At 39.1% G+C, this 14,695-nt stretch overlaps 1 protein-coding gene across 1 annotated transcript; it reads right to left on the minus strand.

Annotated features, from left to right (window-relative positions):
* Positions 1-11,313: 11,313 nt before the first annotated feature.
* Positions 11,314-13,157, minus strand: LOC115681877 (acetylajmalan esterase-like). The gene is made up of 5 exons (XM_030605977.2): positions 12,857-13,157; positions 12,535-12,747; positions 12,258-12,406; positions 11,653-11,926; positions 11,314-11,533 (listed from the first exon to the last, which is right to left on the minus strand). The coding sequence occupies exons 1-5, from the start codon at positions 13,155-13,157 to the stop codon at positions 11,316-11,318; spliced, it is 1,155 nt and encodes a 384-aa protein (XP_030461837.1). The 3' UTR covers positions 11,314-11,315.
* Positions 13,158-14,695: the final 1,538 nt, after the last annotated feature.

Below are 14,695 nucleotides of genomic sequence, written 5' to 3' on the forward strand. Positions count from 1 at the left end.
ATGAAATTTGACTAGTCAGTTCAACATCATTTTAATCTTCAAAAAAAAATTTCATTTTTTTTCTTTCTTCTTATCCTTTCACTTCTGCCATAACAAACCACCGTCAACCCAGCCATGAGATCAACCGGTGGCCTTCGGGATGCCGCGTTCGACGGGAATGTTGCGGAGGGCACCGCCGGCTGTCCCATAGCCACCGCAACTCTTGCAAAAGTGGCGCAACTAAAAGAGGTTGGAGTTGTTGTAGTAGCAGAACTTGGTACTGGTGGAATCACAGGGAGGGCATTTTAGCTGTTATTGCTCTGGTAATTGAGGGCTCGTTGTGGGTTGAAACAGTGATGATGGGTCTTGGTGCATTTTAGTGAGACTTACCAAAAATTAGTTCAAGTTCCGAGAGTTTTAAGGACCGAAAATGGTCGAAATCAGGGGTTTTGAGGCCAAAATGATTCGATTTTGAAGTGAATATGTGAGTTAGAGCTCAAAGGCATGTGCGAAACTGAGTCTTGGTTCCATTTTGTTCAGCTTAAGAGGAGAGATTAACGCAAATGTGAGGTCGCGTGCCTCAATCGCAGGTGGCAACGTCCATTAATGAAGGTCGACCATAGAGCACAGAGTAAGAGAGAGAAGAGCTTGGGCTCGTTCTGTCGTCACCCGAGCACGAAATGGATCTACAAAGCTTCGGGGATGACTGAGTGAAGGTAATGGCCAATAAAAATGCCTTTTTGAAGCTTGAAAAACTGGAACTGGAAATAGGGTCTTGGCTGAGACCATCGGAGATGATTCCGACAACTGACCATAGTCGTGGAGGGGTTTTCGAAGGTCGTGGTGCGGCGTTGGAGTTCTGGGTGGCGATGGGTGAGCGCCGGTGAACTATGGCTAAGCATGTCTGTGCGAAGAAGATGATGAACAGTGTCCATGGCGGCAGTAAAAGGAAGAAGGAGAAAAAAAAGAAATTCAACTAAGTTGACATGTCAAAAATGACAAATAGATGACACATCAAATTCTAAGGGTATAAGTGGATGGAAAAATAATAGAAGATAGATTTGGGTATAAAATCAAAATTGATGACTTTTTATGAGATAAAAAAACTTTTGGGATTTCCTTACCAAAAAAAGAAACGTTTGGGATAGATTTGGTACATAATATAAAGTTTAGGGTTTTTAATGAAATTAGGCCATTTTCCTTTTGGGTTCCTCTTTTTTTTTCTTTTCTCTCAAAACTCCGGCCCACTTGCCTTTCTTTTTACACGGCCACAAGACAGAAAATGTGCTCCTTCCTTTTGTCTTTTGGTGGTTTCTTTAGGGAGCTTTTATTTTGTCTTGTGGTGCCCATCTTTCCTCTCATTCGTCCAACCTTGGTGAGTCCAACTCTTGAATTTTATTGTGCCGTCGAACTTGGATATTTATCCAATCGGATCGGGTTCTTGAAACTCGAAATATAATTTAACATCTTTTGAAGCTTCATTTACATCGAAGTTCCCATTATTCTTGTATTTAAATTTTTTCGAACTATCATCATCAGAGCTCGTTACAAAGTAAAATATATTGTCTAGACTCGCATGTGTAGCTCTCTCTCTTCCACCCATTCACGAGAGTGATTGTGTCGAGTAATCAATCAGGTGGTGGCCAACTTTGAATTTGTGACGAGTCATTGGTCCCTCATTATTGGGAATTTCGTTACGATGGTGAAAAGAACAAAATTGAATGTTTTCGATTGATTGGGGGACAAGCAGATTTTTGAAAAGAGGAACAAGTTGCACGGAATTACTTAAAAGAAAGAAAATTGTATCCATTACTCAAAAGGATATATGAGAAGTACATAGACTTTCATGGCAAAAAAATTGAAATAGAGCAAAGCCCAAAATACTACATAACAAAGCAAAATCCAGAAAATAAGGAGGATCGATAGAGCACCGGCAGGGTCAAGAACACACTCGTTCCATAAGAACGGATCTATCAAGCAAAATAATCGATGACCAATCATTGAACCTCGTATCAATGTTAGTGATGAGCACACGTATGAAATTCCTACTCTAATAACTACGGCGTTGCTAGTTGGCCTTGCGGTCCTAGGTTTAGCTTTCTATACACCACAACCAAAACAAGTTGAATAAATACAGATTTAATTTATAGAAGAGCAAATCTTTGTAGTTCAGAGAAACCCTAAAGTTCTTGCGATCACCATTGAAACTGGAGACGGAGGACTTGTACACTGACAAAGCACGAAGTATCGAATCCACAACAACATTGTTAAATCCCAAATCTAAATCGGGATAGAACAACTCCTAGAACTAAAACTAGATTTGGAAAGTTCAAACTCTCATATCTAAAACTAGATTGGGAGAAAAGAGCTCTAGATCTAGATCAGGAGAGGAAAAAATAAAGAAAAGAATAAGCAAACTCAAACAAAATCAACAAGAGAAGGATGGGAAGGGTGAGCTCAAACCCTTCCCATGGCGGAAGGTTGAAGAAGACGATGGAGAGAGAGCTAGAGAGAACAACTTTTCGATTGCTTGCCCATATTCGTGGAAAAAAAGAAGAGTTCATTAATTTGACAATTTATTTTTGGCCACTCATTGAATTGGCTAGAAAGTTACCAAAAAAGTATTGAATATATTACATTTGTGTCAATTCAGTCATAAACATTTCAATTTGATCAATTTAGTCTTAAACCTTTTGACGATTTGTTAATTTAGTCATTTCGGCCAAGTTTGTCCGGAAATCGCTAACATGGACACTAAGGCTGCGCATGACAACGATTCTGTGCCCGGGAACAGATTCTGCTGAGAAATGATTCTTTTTTATTTTGTGCCCGGAATTGATTCTGAGCATTTTAAGGCGTTTGTTAACGGCCCAAAATTTCATCCCTAGAACAGAAGAAGAACAGAAATGCGTTTGGTAATGCCACAAAATTTCTTTTTATTAATAATATTTTTAAATATTTTAATATTTCTTTTTTTTTTCTTTTCTTTTTTTCTTTTCCTCCTTCTTGGCCGTGGCCTGCTCGCCGGCCATGACCAGTAAAATATTTTTTTATTAATAATATTTTTATTAAAAGTATTTTTTCTTTTTTTTTGCCATGGCCTAGTCGCCGGCCATGACCGGTAAAATATTTTTTTATTAATAATATTTTTTATTAAAATATTATTATTAAAATATATATTTTTATTTTTTTTTGCTATGGCCTGGTTGCCGGCCATGGCCGGTAAAATATTTTTTTTATTAATAATATTTTTATTAAAAATATATATTTTTATTTTTTTTGGCCATGGCCTGGTCGCCGACCATGGCTGGTAAAATATTTTTATTTAAAATATATTTTTTTCTTTTTTTTTTGCCATGGCCTGATCGTCGGCCATGGCCTGTAAAATTTTTTTTTATTAATAATATTTTTTATTAAAATACTTTTATTAAAAATATACGTTTTTATTTTTTTTTTGCCATGGCCTGATCGCTGGCCATGGCCGCTAAAATATTTTTTTTATTAAAATATTTTTATTAAAAATATATGTTTTTTCTTTTTTTGCCATGGCTTGGTCACCGGCCATGGCAGGTAAAATATTTGTTTTATTAAAATATTTTTTATTAAAAATATATTTTTTTCTTTTTTTTTGCCATGGCCTGGTCGCCGGCCATGGCCGGTAAAATATTTTTTATTTAATAATATTTTTTATTAAAATATTTTATTCTCGTCAGATCCGGCGAGAGCGGTCCTCGGGCCGGACAGTAGAAGCTACATTAAAAACCAAGAAAAGGAAGAAGAAAAAAAAATTGATTCTCAAAATTGTTCCCAGAATCAAGAAGCTACTTTTTTTTTATTCTTGAAAACTGATTCTGGGAACAATTTTTTGACAAAATTGTGCCCAGAATCAAAAAATTAAACAAACGCATTTCTGTTCCCAAACTGATTCTGGGAACAAAAGAACAGAATCAAACACTGTTTGGCAAGTTGTCATGCGCAGCCTAACTGTATTACATGGTGCAGCCGGCACTGGCGTGAACAATTTTTATAATTTTTTTTACTTTTCTTTTGTTTTTCTTTTCTTTTTTCTTTTTCTTTCTTTATTTTCATTTTTTTTCTTCTAATCCCAGCGAGGATTGCAAAGCCCTTGCTGGCCCTCACCTGTGACTAGCAAGGTCCACCGGCGACCCTCACTGGACTTCATACAAAAAAAAGGAAAAAAAGAAAAAAGAAAAATAAAGTAAAATAAAAAATTCATAAAAAAAATTCATAAAATTTATCCATGTCATGGCTGGCCATTGTACGTGGCACTATCGGCATCCATATCAGTGATTTACAGCCAAAATTGGCCGGAATGACTAAATTGGGAAATTATCAAAAGTTTTAGGACACAATTGGCCAAATGGAATGATTTATATGAATTGACACAAATACTATAGGTTTAGAATTTTGTTGGTTATTTTCCCTCGAATTGGCAATTGACTTAATGATGAGTTCGATTCAGTCCCTCCGCTTTATTTTTATAGGCATGTGACGTTCTACACACAATGTTCACGAGACTATTACTCTCGAGTTTTGATGACCCCGCAATTCGAAGTACAGCAAAAGGGATATCGCGTTCGGGGGTCTTTGATTACAATTCAACTACAACCGCACGTGGCATTTTTTCTTTGTCGTGTGAAAGTTGCCACAGAATACTTGGAGCATTGCACGGGTCATCTTCTTTATGGTTTTGGTCCTTGGAAGATCAATCAAAACAACGAATATTCCATTGTCTTCTCATTCTCAGTCATCCAACTCATCGCTTCTCTCGTCTCTCTTGCTCGTGGGCGCAAATAATGTTATGGATTTTATTAACGGGTGCCCTAAAAATGTGTTAAGAAAGCAATAAAGGAAATTTTAGGGTTTCCAATTCACCGATTGTCCTCGTGTATGTTTACACACAATCGATACTTTTAGAATTGAATTATTCTGCATAAAAAACGCTTAACAAGTGATTCGGGGCCCTTGTCGACCAGAATCTAATGTGATACCATGGTTGGTCTTTCTTGCTTGGTCAAAGTCAAAATCTCGAGTTGAAATTGAGCTTGGAAAAGTTCTGTGAATTCAAAAGAGGATGATGAACACGACGCTCTTTTGGTAATTTCTTGGAAATTGGCTTTTATCTAGGCAAGGTCTTAATTATCAAGAAACGTCTTCTTAAAACCAACTTAGTGATGCGTAGACCTGTTAAACGGGTGGGTCGGGTTGGATTTGGGTCATGTCATAAATTGTCCGACCCAAATTGACCCATTAACCCGTTTATGACCTATTTATTTGTAATGTAAATATCCTGACCCATACCCAACCCTACCCATATTGCTAAAACACTTCTATAATTCACCAAATCTAGGAAAACTTGTTTCTTATGATTTTTTTAAAAAAAATTTACTGCTACAACATTTTCATACAATACAAAGCTAGTGAACAATTTTTATAATTTTTTTTAAAATTGAGATTTTGTTTGTTTCACAAAAAATGCAACATTTCTAGAAAATATTTTCCATAAAGTCATTATCTTAGAAAATAAAAAAAAAATTCGGTGTTTGACCGAAACCTGAAAATGAACTAGAAAATATTTTCCGACGTTTGGTATCGTGTATACATTTTAATAATTTTAATATTTTTTATTTTTTAAAAATTGAATTTTTAATAATTTTAAATTTTTTTGTTTTTCCTTTACTTTTTGTCTGATGACCGGCCACAGCAACCGGCCACAGGTGAGGACGAGCTCACCGGAGGCTGGCAAAGCTCGAGCTCGTTGATCTGGCAAGCCTTGAGCTCACCCAATTCCGGCTAGCCGAGGCTTGACCTCGCCGACCTGTGGCAAGGCTCAAGCTCGCCAACCTCGAGCGAGCTTGACCTCGTCGAATCTAGCAAGGTGGAGCCTCGCTTGAGGCTGGCAAGGCTCGGCTCGCTGGAATCGGGCGAGCTTAAGGCTGGCGAGGCTTGGCTCGCTGGAATGGGGCGAGCTCGAGGCTCACCTGAGGCCGGTGAGGCCTCGGCCTCGCCAGATTTGCAAGCTCGAGTTTCGCCAGCCTCTGGGGAGGTCGTCCCTCCCTTGTGGCCGGCCACCGGCCAAAAATAAAGAAAAAAGAAAGAAAAGAAAAGAAAAATAAAATAAGAGGAGAAAAAAAAATAATTTCGATTTTTTAAAATAAATATTTTTATAAAAAGGGAGAAAGTGTGTGTGGGCCTAATGGGTGGGTTGAAAATGGGTTCTACATTCAACCCATTTAAATCCATTAATGTTAGGCTTAAAACTTTAAGACCCATTTAAGATAGGCTTTTCAAAGTTGTAGTGACCTATATTTGACCCATTTATTTTTTAAATGGGTCATATATGGGTCTAAGACCCATTTTGACAGGTTTAGTGATGCGGTACAGCAAAATCTGAAATAAAATAATGCTAAGTAAGATTACTATTTACACTACTCCTACAAAAAAAAACGATTATTTCAATGTTCTTTTCCCCAACTCTTCTCCCAACAATAGAGTAGTTTGTACAGCTTCTTCGAAGGGCCGGCCCGGAACTTCCGCAATTGCCCTAGTTTCTATTAGGAATCGGAGCAACAAGTTGAATGGCATCGGCTAATTTGGTTCTTGTCCGACGTGCCTAAATTTGGTTTTATCTTTCGGTTAGGCAATCCTGGATAAATTTCCTGCACCTGATCAAATTGATACATCCATGAATGGCATCCTCAAGTTGGTGAAGTTGGCAATCACACACAGATTTGACGACCGTGGAAAATTGTCCAAAAAACCCTACATGTTTAGAAACACCACCTCTCTCTCTCTCTTCCCTTTTCCTAGAATTTTCTTCATTAGCCTAGATTTTTCTAGGTTATTGTCTTTTCTTGAACATTCTACATCAGAAGTATAATAAGTGGCTGAAAAATACATGAAGAGGTAGTTAGAAGTTGTGGTGTATAGCTTAACTTATGGGTAGTTAGAACTAGTGACTGTAGATTGTCCAACGCGTAACATTGAAGCAAAATTCTCTACTTGTTTCAAAAATAATTTGCTTAGAGAGTCGGTGGATGAAGGCTATAAGTAGCACAGCCTTCTCCATTTGTGTAAACGCCCAAAAATAGAAATATATAAAGAGAAGGGGAAAAGTGCCAAAAAAGTCCTAAACCTTTTGCATTAGTGTCAATTTAGTCCTAAACCTTTTTTTGGTGCCAATTCAGTCCTAAACCTTTTGCATTGGTGCCAATTTAGTCCTAAACCTTTTTTTGGTGTTAATTAAGTCCTAAACCGGCGATCGGCCAGAGGAAGGAGGGAGAGACAAAAAAAAAGTGGAAAAAAAAAAGAAAAAAAAGGAAAAAAATTCAAAATTCAAAAAAATATTAAAATATTATTAAAGTTGTCCACGTCGGCGCCACGTCGGTGCCGGTGACAGGCCGCCGGCCGGCAGGCGTCCACGTCGGCAAATTCCGATCAAAATTGGCCGGAAGGACTAAATTGGCACAAAAATAAAAGGTTTAGGACTGAATTGGTACCAATTTAAAAGGTTTAGAACTTAATTGGCACCAAAAAAAAGTTTAGGACTAAATTGGCACCAATGCAAAAAGTTTAGGACTGAATTGCCATCAAAAAAAGGTTTAGGACTAAATTGGCACTAATACAAAAGGTTTAGGATTTTTTTGGCACTTTTCCCTAAAGAGAAGTGTTGAGTAGTGTGTGAGTAATGTTGAGTGTTCTTATAATATTAAGAGAGTGTTAATTGTAAATTCTCAATAAGTGATATCAGAGTAAGGCAGTCAGGACCATAAACCCAACGAGAGCAAAAACCTTGAAGGAGACATGGTATATCCTAGCGGCATTGTTCGCAAGGACAAACAATGCCAAGCTACAAAGGTCAGAAAACGAGCTCCTCTCAATCTCACGACAAAATATGACGGTAAGTCAACATTTATCTAAAGTTAGATCTTTGTGTGAAGAAATTACAAAGCTAGATCCTCAAAATGGCTTCTTTGAGACCAGAATGAGAAGAATTAATATTCATGAGTTATGACAAGAGTATAACGGCATTGTTATGACCACCTGTGGATGGGCAAAAGAACCAACTTTGACCGAGTTGGAGAATATTATCAGCCAATCAAGAGGCTTTAGACAAACATATGTCTAAGGTATTGGTTAAGGATAATGAAACTGCATTTTTTAGTAATAAAATAGGTTCAAGAGCTAGATGAGAAATGATGCTAGCACTGAAGAAGGCAAACAAAGGAAAAGTTGTGGAAACTGGAAGTGGCGACAAGAATGGAGAAGCGCTCACCTAGGGGGAGCTCATCGAGGTCGCAACAAGGATGATGGTGAAGACGAGAGCAACAAAAGGTGTAGCATATGATGCTACTACATCTGCGGCAAGGTAGGACACATTGCTAGAGTTTGTTGGTTCAGGTGAGAGGAAGGAAATGATGTAACTTTAGCAACAAGGAGATTGCAAGCGATGCGGAATGGGACTTTCAAGCTCATATTGCAGTGAAGGAACGAGAAGAGCTCGCAACCGCCGGTATCAGTGAGTCAGATGATTTGACAGCTCTTGTCATGTCCCCAAAGAAGAGCAAGCTGATGGAGAACTCGAAGAAGCAAGCAGCGACGCTAACAAGCAGTAGTGACAAGAACTGCAAGAGATGCAAGAGATGATGAAGAAGCTGAGAATCAAGAACGTGAAGATGGAGAAGATGTTGAAGAAGAGGGATGAAATGGGGAAAATTGTCCAAAAAGTCCAAAATATGTTACACTTTTGCCAATTCAGTCTTAAACCTTTCAATTTTGCCAATTGAGTCCTAAACCTTTTTATTTCTTGCCAATTGAGTCCATCCGGCTAATTTTGGTCAGAAATCAATGACGTTGATGCCGGATGACCACGTGGCACTGACGTGGACATTTTAAAATAATATTTTATGATTTTTTATGTTTTTTTCTCTCTTTTTTTTCCTTTTCTCTCCTTTTTTTCTGGTTCTGAAATGAGGGCAGGCGAGGGCGGCCGACCGACCCTTGCCGGCCACAGGCGAGGTCCAATGACCCTCACCTAGGGTCGCCGGCTCTGGGCGAGGGCCGGCCGACCCTCGCCGGCTCTAGGCGAGGGCGTCGCGGCCATCACCAGCTCTGGGCGAGGGATCCGACAAGGGTCACGACGCCCTCGCCAAATCTAGCCAGGCGAGGGCTTGGTGGCCCTCGCCGGCTCTAGGCGAGGGCGTCGCGGCCCTCACCCAGATCCGGCGAGGGTCGCGACGCCCTTGCCAAAGCTGGCCAGGTGAGGGCTTAGCGGCCCTTGCCTGGAGCCGGCGAGGGTTGACCGGCCCTCGCCCAGAGCCGGCGAGGGTCGGCCGGCCACTCACCGGCCCTAATTTCAGAACCCAGAAAAAAAAAGAGAGAAAAGGAAACAAAAACATAAAAAATCATAAAATATTAAATATTATTTTAAAATGTTCACGTCAGTGCCACGTGGCTGTCCGACGTCCATGTCAGCGATTTCCGGCCAAAATTGGCTGGATGGACTCAATTGCAAGAAATGAAAAGGTTTAGGACTCAATTGGCAAAGTTGAAAGGTATAGGACTGAATTGGCAAAAGTGCAATAGATTTATGACTTTTTGGATAATTTTCCCGATGAAATGCTAAGGCAGAAGGACAAGGAGCTCTAGGCAAAAGAAAGAGAGCATAAGAAACTTCGACGTGAGCTCAAGAATTTGCGGAAGATCAAGGAATTCAAGTATATGAGAGACAAGAAACACAAGAAGGAGAAAAAGCAATATTGCCCAGAGAAAAAGCACCTGTGATACAAGGGTCACTAGAATATTAAGAAGAAGAATCCGGAAGTAGATTTAAAAAAGATTTCAAACATTTTGGGGGTGAAATGGAATTGAATTACTACTGAGGAGAAGAAGTCCAATAAGAAGAAGGACCAAACTTTTGACATCAAATGACTGTAGATAGAGTTAAATCAATTGAAGCACGAAATGAAAATCATAAATGAGAGGCTTGAGAGACTGAGACGAAGGAAAAAGAGGCATTGCAGAATCCGAGCTTCACAAAGGCCCAGTTGATAGTTGCAGCCACAGAAACAACTGAAGATAGAGTACTCGAGCCATCTACATATGAGGAAGCTTCGTAAGTCGCGGACTGGAGGAAGACAGTTGAAGAGTTCAAAAGCGGCATTGGCATGGTTGCAAGGTCTACGTTAAGAGAGAGTAATAGGAGGGGGAGTATTGAGAAGGGATAATGACACAAACAGTCCATGAACTTTGGCCCAATGTACAATTTGGTCCATGAACTTTTAATTTATTCAATGTAGCCCCTAAACTTTAGGCTAATGTTCAATGTGGTCCCTAAATTATTAATTTATTCAATGTCATCCTTGAACTTATGGTACATATTCAATTCAGTCCTTGAACTATATGAAAATGTTCAATGTAGTCCTTGAACTTGAATTAATGGAAAGAACTGCATTGAACACTTTTATATAGTTCAGGGGCTGAATTGAACATGTACAAAAAATTCAGGAATGACATTGAACAAATTAAAAGTTCAAGGACCACATTGAACATTAGCCTAAAGTTCAGGGACTACATTAAACAAATTAAAAGTTCATGGATCATATTGCACATTAAGCCAAAGTTCAAGGACTGTTTGTATCATTTTCCCTATTGAGAAATACTGCCTCTCTTTCTCTCTTCCCTTTTTCCAAATTGTCTTCATTAGACTAGATTTTTTCTAGATTATTGTCCTTTCATAAACATTCTACATCAAAAGTATAATAAGTGGCAGAAAAATGCAATAAGAGGTAGTTAGATCTTGTGGTATGTAGCTTAACTTAGTGGTAGCTAGAATTAGTGGTTGTACTTGTAGATTGTCCAACACGTAAAATAGAAGCAAAAATCTATACTTGTGTCAGAGACAATTTGCTTTCGAGAGTCGGTGGATGAAGGCTACAAATAGCCCAGCCTTCTCCATTTGTGTACACATACAACATTTTAAACTTTTCAATTTAACCAATTTAGTCCTAAACAAAAATTTCAAGTGTAATCTGATATAATCTTATGTACCCTTAATAGCAGTGCACCATGATAATTATCCAAAATGTCCTAAATCTATTATTTCACTACTAGATATTAAATTTAGAAGTCTCCGGGAAGGAAGATGCCATCTTGACATTTGTACTAGCAAAAGTAGTTTGTGGTGAGCTTATAATTCCACCAGCTCCTCTTTATTCGAGTAGATCTTATTTTATTCTGAGTACAGGGAAAAGTGATTCCAACTATGTCTGAGATCGATAGTTAATCATGTATGTAGGAGCTTGTTGCCTTTGACTCTATGTGGCACAAGACAGTTCCGGGAAGATTTTGTTGATGTTGTACTCTGTAATACGGCGATGCGCCTCCTGCGTCAGATGTAGACCATCCCAGCTTATGAATTCATTTGGGTTGGGGCAAGCCGCGACACCCGTTGATCCACACATTCGAGAGGAGTTGTAATTGTATGACCCACCAGTTCCGCAACAAGCTTTCAGAGCTGATTCCGGATCGAATCCTACAATGCAGAGCAATTATCTCATCCTTGGTAACATTGGAGGTTGACAGCATAGCCAAAGCGATAAAGTCTGTCAGAGTATGAGATGAAACAAAGATGGCGAAAGCAGATGTTTTTACCTAGATAGGAGGCTTGGTCAAGCACATACTTATAGCCGTTGTAGTAATCTCCATAGAGTATGGTAGCTCGAGGGAATTCCTGTCTAAGCTTAGCAAGTGCGACTTGAACATAAGTGTTGCGGAATTGTGCAAAGGCGTTGTACGCTTTTAGGCAACCTTTGTCGTCGTATGCGTTTGAATCGTAGCTCTTGAAATTAGTCAGGTATATCGGGGCGCATCCGATTGCAAAGTCTCCAAACACCACTACTTTGGATGCACCCAGTTTAATCAGTTCCTGCACTTAGAAGAGATATCTAGTCTTAACTAAATCTGTACCAAACTATCAGTTCTGATCTATATATTTCATTAAATATCACGAGAGGGAATTCATGAGAATTTCACTGGAAATGTTTGGTAAATCATGCAAGGACAGACAGTTAGACAAAGAGGATACCCAGTTCATGTGATTAGCACCTGGACTTACCAAGTACTTCTTGATTTACAAAAATAGAGCATGGTGTTCTTAAGCTTAATAGGGTATTTCACGAGTTCAGAATTTATCTATTTAAAAATGGGTCTTTACCATTAAGGAAATAAAAAACATGGTGTTTCGAAATAAATCTTACCCTTGTGACGTTTATGGTTTCTTCAACCACGGTAGGCACATAAGTCATGACTTCTTGAATAGATTTCCCTTGGTTGAAAGAATAGAGGTAGTCATTGCTTCCCATCTCCCCAACAATCACAAGAGATCTCTTCAACTTCTCCCTACACTCTGATAAAAATGAATTGCAACATCGCATGTCAAAAACACGATGTCGATCACAACAACACCAGTCGTGCAATATTCCAATAATAGAGCATATACTATGCAAAATTACCAGACATGAAAAATCGGCATACCAGTTTGTGACTCGCAGGTTGAGTTGAGATGGTTTCTGAACCAGTTGAACTGGAGGCGTAAGGGAACATCAGATGCCGGCACGGTGACGTTTCTTGCAGCGTAGAATGAAGAGTTGAGGACGGTGCTTCCGGCAACGGCGAAGTTGACTCCATGCTCAAAGGAAAGATTTTTGCCCAAATAGGGATTCACAAGAGGGAGGCCAACAGCCATGGCTGCAAAAATAAGAGGGATCATTTTAAACCCTAGGTAACCATCAGTATTATAGTTTTACATATTAGTATTCATTTTCTTAGGAGGGTATTGTTTGTTTTAGTCACGTACCGAAGTAGTCGACTATGAGACGGCCGTCGGAGAAGCGACCGGTGGGCTTGCCAAGAGTCTCACCATAAGGGAGACGAGCAGCCTCGGAACCGGAGTCATTGGTACCCACGAGCCGGATGAGGTTACCGGCGTCACAGGTCGAGTCTCCGAACTGGTATATGGTATCGATCGGACAAGGACGAGCGGTTTCACCACGGACATGGCCCGTGGAGAAGAAGAAGAAGGACGTGACGGTAAGAAGAAGAGACTGGAGAATGATATTTGTGTACATGATGATCGATTGGATGGCTTGTTCTTGCATGGAGAGAACTGGGATATATTTATATATATACTCAGAGAGAGTGGACATTTCTTCTTTTGACTTGTAGCTACATATAGCTCGATAAGAAAGAATTTTACAACTATTTGAAGTCGAACGAAGAGGCTGGATCAGTCTTATACAACGAGTTTTACAAATTTCACCCCGTTAACTTTGATAGGTTTTAACCTTAACATCTTTTTAAGCTTTACTTAAGTCGAATTTTCCATTATTTTTATTTTTAATTTCTTTTTTATTGTGATCGTCTGAGCTTATATCAAGTGAATTATGTTATCAAGACTGGAATGTGTGGCTCTCTCTTTCACCCATTCGATTGAACCGACCTTGACTGGATCTCTAAAAGAAATGTCATCGCCTAATAAGGGGATAGGAAGGCGATTGTGTCAAGTAATTGATCAAGTCGTGGCCCAATTTGAATTTGTGACAAGTCGTTGTCCTTCACTATCGGGAATTTTGTTACACGTTGGTGAACAATACAAAAGTTGAATGTTCTCGATTGGTTTCAATGGGCACGCAGATTTCTTAAGAGAGGAACAAGTTGCAAAAATGAATCGCTCGCCACATAATTAGTCAATTTGAGTTCGTGGGAAAACAAAAGGGCTTCATTGATTGGACAGTTTTCTTCTTTGGCCACTCGTCTAATTGCCAATTTGATTTGAGATGAATTCAATTTAACCCCTCCAGTATGCACGTGGCGTGCTACGAGTCATGTTCACGAGACTATTACTTTCGAGTTTCGACGACCCTGCAATTCGAATCACGATGAAAAGGAAATCACATCCTGAGCACGACCGAACGTGAACGATTCAAATTTCATAGTTAGATCGTTCATCGCGGTTTGTGCCCAGTGTCTTCCTTAGCTTGAGAGATTGATGAGTTAATCCGTGACTCGGGATGATTTTGTTTAATCAAGGCAAAAGTTTTAATTATCTAGGATTGCTTTGAGGTGTCTCCTAGGGTTACAATTCAATTACAACCGCACGTGGGCATTTTATTCTTTGTCATGTGAAGGTTGCCACAGAATACTTGGAACATTGCGTGGGTCGTGGTGTTGATGGTTTTAGTCCTTGGAAGATTAACCAAAATAACGAGTAGTGCATCCTCTCTCTCTTGCTTGAGAAATCACATGCGCAAATAATCTCATGGATTTTCTTAATAAATGCTATAAAGGTACTTGTCAAGCAATTAATAAACAAAATTTTATGATTTTTCAATCCACCGATTGTCCTCGTATATAGTTTGAAAATTGAATTATATCAAACAAATAAATCCTTAACAAGTGTTCCGCGACACTTCTCACCGAGACTTGTACCATTCTTGGTCTTCCTTCCTTGGTCAAATCGAGAAACATCTTCCCCAAACCAACTTACTGATGCGGTACAGGAAAAGAAAAATAAATTAAATTAATGCTAAGTAAGATTTCCGTTTACACTAATCCTAAAAGAAGTAGCTTATGATTGATTCTACTCTTGCGCTTAAATGCTAAGTTGCATGCATGCTGTTATTCATGTAATCTTGAT

Source organism: Syzygium oleosum, unplaced genomic scaffold (genome assembly GCF_021117445.2).
Source record: "Syzygium oleosum isolate NSW1041296 unplaced genomic scaffold, Sole_v2.1 Sole_v2.02, whole genome shotgun sequence".
Taxonomy (NCBI): domain Eukaryota; kingdom Viridiplantae; phylum Streptophyta; class Magnoliopsida; order Myrtales; family Myrtaceae; genus Syzygium; species Syzygium oleosum.

Bases quoted from the DNA above. Each gene is read 5' to 3' on its own strand.
- LOC115681877 (XM_030605977.2), bottom strand. From the start codon at position 13,157: ATGCAAGAACAAGCCATCCAATCGATCATCATGTACACAAATATCATT. The intron at 12,748-12,856 runs GTACGTGACTAA...TTATTTTTGCAG, and splicing joins TCTCATAGTCGACTACTTCG to CCATGGCTGTTGGCCTCCCT. The intron at 11,534-11,652 runs GTAAAAACATCT...TCTGCATTGTAG, and splicing joins TGACCAAGCCTCCTATCTAG to GATTCGATCCGGAATCAGCT.